Source organism: Nestor notabilis, unplaced genomic scaffold, assembly GCF_000696875.1.
Source record: "Nestor notabilis isolate BGI_N333 unplaced genomic scaffold, ASM69687v1 scaffold17647, whole genome shotgun sequence".
In the NCBI taxonomy this organism is placed as follows: domain Eukaryota; kingdom Metazoa; phylum Chordata; class Aves; order Psittaciformes; family Psittacidae; genus Nestor; species Nestor notabilis.
Genome location: NW_009936226.1, coordinates 1 through 1,846, shown reverse-complemented (window position 1 = coordinate 1,846; position 1,846 = coordinate 1). Strand labels below are relative to the sequence as shown.

The following is a 1,846-nucleotide window of genomic DNA, read 5'->3' as shown; positions in this document are numbered from 1 at the left end:
CGGTGCCGGGGTGGGGGCCACTCACCGTTGCAGGCAGTGCAGGGAGAAGGGCCGGGAGCAGAAGCGCACGTAGCTGTCGCGGTAGAACCAGACGGTGAGCGGGTTCCAGTCGGTCACCAGGAACCATTGCCGCAGGTCGAATTTGGTGCCCAAGATGAGCAGCGGCCGCTCCACGTATTTCTGCACCACCCACTGTCCCACCTGCAGCGCGGACGCTGTGCATTTCCCCGCCACCTCTAGCACTTCCTCCAGCCGTGCCGAGCAGGTGATGCCTGCAAAGGGACACACGGTGCCAGTGAGACCCCTGCTCGCCAGGGAGCCTGTGCCCAAACCCCCTTTTCCCCTTGGCTTCACCTCTACCGCAGGACTTGGCTCCGGGCTTGATGATCCAAAGGTTGTGGTCACCCTCCATGCCGAGCTGGGGCCGCTGCCGCAGCAGGGCCCTGCACTGCTCCTGCTGTGGGACACTGGGCGCCAGCCTGGCCTGCTTGCTGCAGGGTGGTAACACAGGGGGCTCAGCACCAGCACTGCCGTGCTGCGTGTGTCCCCCAAGCCATCCCGCCCCGCACGCACTTCACCACACTGTAGTACTCCCGCAGGAAGCGATCCCAGTCGGCATCGGTGACGTGGAGCATCTGGGAGTCCCAGTCGATGTCGCGGTGCTCCAGGCTGTCCAGCTGCATCCTGCAGACCTTCAGTGCGGCCTCCAGCAGCTCAGGGGCTGATGGCAGTGCTGGACCTGTGGGGGTGGCATGGGCTGAGGGGCATGGCTGCTGGCAACCCGTGAGATGTGTGGCTTTGGGCGCATCAGGGTCCTAAGCCACAGCCCTGAGCACAGGCTCAGCCCACAGCCATGGCCCTGAGCCTGAGCTCCTCACTATCCCCACCAAGCCCATCTCAACACGCTCACCTGCCCCCTTGTCAGGTTGCTCTGTCACCCTGGGCATGTCCCCAGTCTTCTCCACAGCCAGTTTGAGCAGGCTGCGTGCTGCTGTCAGGTGGAAATCCTCTGCAAAGGATTTGAATTGTCCTCACCCCATCCTGCCCAGGACACGGGGGGACCTGGGACATGGCAGGGGGGGCAGAAGGGCAACAGCCTCAGCTCACCAATGAAGGCCTGACGCTCGTCCTCAGCCCACAGCCGGTAGCACCGTGGGAAGAAGGTGGTGGGATCAACTCGGTGGAACCAAGGCAGGTTTTGGAGGTTGACACACAGCCCCTCCTGTGTAGATGAACAAGGGCATCAATCGGTGCCGGACCCACCGTCACCTCTGTTCATCCCCAGCGCCGCATCCCCAGCGTCTCCAGGCTCTCACCTTGGTGGTGAAGGCTCCGATGCTGGCGAAGTGGTTCACCACCTGGTCCCGCTGCAGCTGCCGGTAGTCCACAGCGTTGTAATGGGTGGTCCAGATCAAGGTCGGCATTTGGTCCCGCACCATGGAGGACTGCAGGAGGCACAGAGGGGACCGGAGTGAGATGTGGAGTCCGCATCCCACCCTCAATGCCCGGCCCAGGCTGTGCCCTGCGGAGTCCAGTCCTGGCCCTCTCCACTAACCATCATGTTGTGGATGCCATTGGGGTCCTCATCATACCACTGGGCCTCCTCTTCCTCTTCTTTCTCCTCCTCAGGAGGCTCCGGGATCTCCACTGTGGGCTGAGCCCAGCAGAATGCCGACCCTGGCCTTGGATGCAGCGCTGCCTCCCACTGCTTGTCATCACCATCCACCTCACTGTCCTCATCCTCCTTCTGCAGCAGCTTCTGGGTGTCCTGCTGCTGCCCTGGGCGGGTGCCCACCCTGACGGTGCTGGAGAACCTCTTCTCCACCCAGCCCCGTGCCCACAGCAG

At 63.3% G+C, this 1,846-nt stretch overlaps 1 protein-coding gene across 1 annotated transcript in view; it reads right to left on the bottom strand.

Annotated features, from left to right (window-relative positions):
• LOC104408588 (tubulin monoglycylase TTLL3-like) overlaps positions 1-1,779 on the bottom strand; it is a gene marked incomplete at its 5' end in the record, with an annotated part of 3,247 nt that extends 1,468 nt beyond the window's left edge. Inside the window, 8 exon segments of the mRNA XM_010018238.1 lie at positions 26-276; positions 279-344; positions 347-491; positions 574-739; positions 911-1,009; positions 1,108-1,222; positions 1,317-1,445; positions 1,556-1,779. Of these exon segments, the coding sequence (XP_010016540.1) occupies positions 26-276; positions 279-344; positions 347-491; positions 574-739; positions 911-1,009; positions 1,108-1,222; positions 1,317-1,445; positions 1,556-1,779 (1,195 nt within the window).
• Positions 1,780-1,846: the final 67 nt, after the last annotated feature.